This window comes from Elephantulus edwardii, unplaced genomic scaffold (assembly GCF_000299155.1).
Source record: "Elephantulus edwardii isolate Elephantulus edwardi_28Jun2011 unplaced genomic scaffold, EleEdw1.0 scaffold00525, whole genome shotgun sequence".
Lineage (NCBI taxonomy): Eukaryota > Metazoa > Chordata > Mammalia > Macroscelidea > Macroscelididae > Elephantulus > Elephantulus edwardii.
This window is the reverse complement of record NW_006400275.1, coordinates 111,196-114,015: the sequence shown is the minus strand read 5'-3', so window position 1 is coordinate 114,015 and position 2,820 is coordinate 111,196. Positions and strand designations below refer to the sequence as shown.

At 43.3% G+C, this 2,820-nt stretch overlaps 1 protein-coding gene across 1 annotated transcript in view; it reads left to right on the top strand.

The window, feature by feature from the left end:
• Positions 1–287: 287 nt before the first annotated feature.
• The window catches only part of LOC102848948 (granzyme H-like), a 14,124-nt gene continuing 11,591 nt past the window's right edge, over positions 288–2,820 (top strand). Inside the window, exon 1 of the mRNA XM_006903152.1 lies at positions 288–309. Within this exon, the coding sequence (XP_006903214.1) occupies positions 288–309 (22 nt within the window). The remainder of the gene's footprint in view (positions 310–2,820) is intronic.

Here is a 2,820-nt window from a genome sequence, read left to right as displayed (position 1 = left end):
ACTGGTATGCCAAAATGTGGCCCAGTGCACTGCCAGCTATATAAATTTAAGTGGTACTGCCCCATGCCTCTTCACCAAAATCTCCACTTTCTTGCTCTGGGTAAAAGACACTGTAAAGTTTCTCTAATAGGAAGAAGTCCCTCTATGTTTGATCATCTTGTCTTATTGGCTAGAATCTCAATAAATGTGTCTTAACTGAGAGGAAATGCTTGTGTTCTGGTTACTCCCTGGTCTTCTTTACATGTAGCAGTTCCAGATGAGGGAGCTCTGAAGGTCTTCTGGATAAGATGCTGCACCGCCAAACCAAAGGTAGGAGCTTTGAATCCACTAGCTTCTCTGAGGGAGAATATGGACAATCATCTGTGCCATTTATATCCTCTGAAAACTTGCTAGAGGACCTCTTATGAGCCAGTACAGGCTGAAAGGTTATGAAATTATGTCGTATGTTTTTCCTTTTTTTGGTTTTCAATCCTAATTGTAGGAGGCCTAGAATATGACCATGATCTGCATCCCTTTTCCCCTTACATCCCCCTTTACATCCACACGCCATAAGCAACAAATCATCCAGCTCCTCCTTAAACCTTCATACCTCTGTGGGCTTTCTGCATGGCTAATGTAGAACAACCTTAATTAGGAGACTCAAACTTCTCAGGTTCTGTGCTCAGATGAACTCCTAGCCTTTGCTCCCTGTAATACATGACAGACAGGAAGGCAGTCCTTACAGGGTTCAGAAGGACAAACGGATCCATCCAACGTCTGTGACTAGAGAAAGAAGCACTTCTCTCTTATAGCCAAGGAAGCTGGCTACTTTGAAGGGTGAGGCCCTTGAGAAGCTCCTCGTTCTCCCCTGGTATTCACAGCCACACTGCTAGGACTTAAAGCCCTTTCCTTCCTCTCCCAGAATGGCTACTGAAAGAATCCAATCACAGGAAACAGCAGCTATGTTTCTTAATCAAAGATGAGAAACTACCCTACCCCACCCCCAGCCCAGTTCTCTATCTTGTAGGAAACATCTGTGAGTATCCCCTACCCAAAATTCGTTGTACAAGAATGTAAAACCCGGCTGTAACTTTTAGTGGGGTTTGGTCTTCTGCCTGAGAGCCAGCCCTGCAGTTTCTACTCAATAAACTGTCCTTCTAGGTCTAAACTGGCTTCTGTCGTTCCTCGACTACCTTACATTCATAGTGCTGAAACCCAGAAGGGACCCCTGCCAGGAGGCAACAAACCCTGATTCCCAACTTGCCCTGTCTCTCTTTTTCTCTCTCTCTGTCTCTATCTCTCTTTTTCTCCCTATCTGCTTTCAAGCTTAACCCATAGAAACTAGAAAGCTCTCCCACTCTATCTACACTGGACTAAAAGGAGATAAAAATGACTTAGTCTCTTATTGCTATTGTAAGTGGGAGGGATTTTGCCATAATCTCATGTTGAATTTTTCTGGAAACTCTGTGAAAATGGCTTTTATGTGTCTTCAGTGTAACCTGTCCCTCTCAATCCTAACCTAAAGGCACCTGGGGAGTGCTGAATTGCCCTAATTTTTTTTTTCCACTTCTCCATGGGCTTGATCTGCCTCCTGCCTGCCCCTCTTTGAACTGCCAAGAGGAACCCTTCTCCAAGACTTTCTGCCTCTTGCCATGACTGGCCTTTCGAACAGCACCAGAACAATTTGGGGTAAGTGGTGGTGGTTCTCCTCTCTCAGATAATCTGCTCCCCTTGGACACTAAAAAGTTCTGGCGCCAGAACAGGATATCTGTCGGCCACTTGGGCCAGTCTCTTGATTTGGGGGATGCCCATGATGAGAATGGACCTTTTCCTCATGAAACAAAAGGAAATAAGGGAAGCCATGTTGCCTTTTAGTCTCTCTCCCTCTCTCTGGGAACCCCCACTGCTTAGCTCTTCCACAATCATGGGAGACAGCCAGTCCTGCCCTTGTCACAACACTGCAGTGGAGTGCCGCCTAAGCTCCCTTTATACACTTTTATTGAAAGACATCATTAAGCCCAAAAGATTTGTATTCTTTTGCAATATAGTATTGCCACAATACCAATTAGATAATGTATCTCAATGGCCTGAAAACGGCACACTGAATTTCAAAACTATCAGAGATCTCGATAATTTCTGCCGTCACAGTGCCAACGGCCTGAAATCTCCAACAGTCATCCCTTCTTTGCTCTCTGCTTTCATCCTTCCACAGGACTAAAGTTTACTGTTCCTTTACCATTTTGTAAACAAATTCTTTCTATCCCTCTCCAAATAAAAATTAAAATACAGTGTACAGTTGACAGCATTTTTTTCTATAAATATTTTTATTTTAATTATCTTAAAAGTTCTTTAATTAAAGGAAAAAAGCACACTACCAGCAGGTTGTTGTGAGGCCGAGGAGCTGTGGGGCTCTAGAATGGGAACCCGAGCTTGATCAGGACAAGGAAGGTGTCTGCCCAGGCCTCTTTGTATGTGGACACTCTCTTCACCCCACAGAGGTATTCACATCCTGTATGATGCATCTTGGCAATAAGTGTTAAAATGAATGTAAAGTGAGTAATGCATCGTTGGGGGAGAGCAGTGTAATACTGAAACCTGACTGAGTTTCCAATATGAATTTTTTTCGTACTCATAGAAATTACTGATTGTTTTGCTTCTTGGTATGAGATAAGGTGTTTTAATTACTTACTTTCATATCTTCTGCAAACTGTCTTTGTAAGAATAATGTTTTCCAGTTGGTAAGGAGAACCTGGTCTGCTTACAGTATGGAAACACAAGAGAGGAGGAACAGCTGTAAGCAGACCCTAGTGATTGGTACATGGAATGTGAGAGCCATGAATG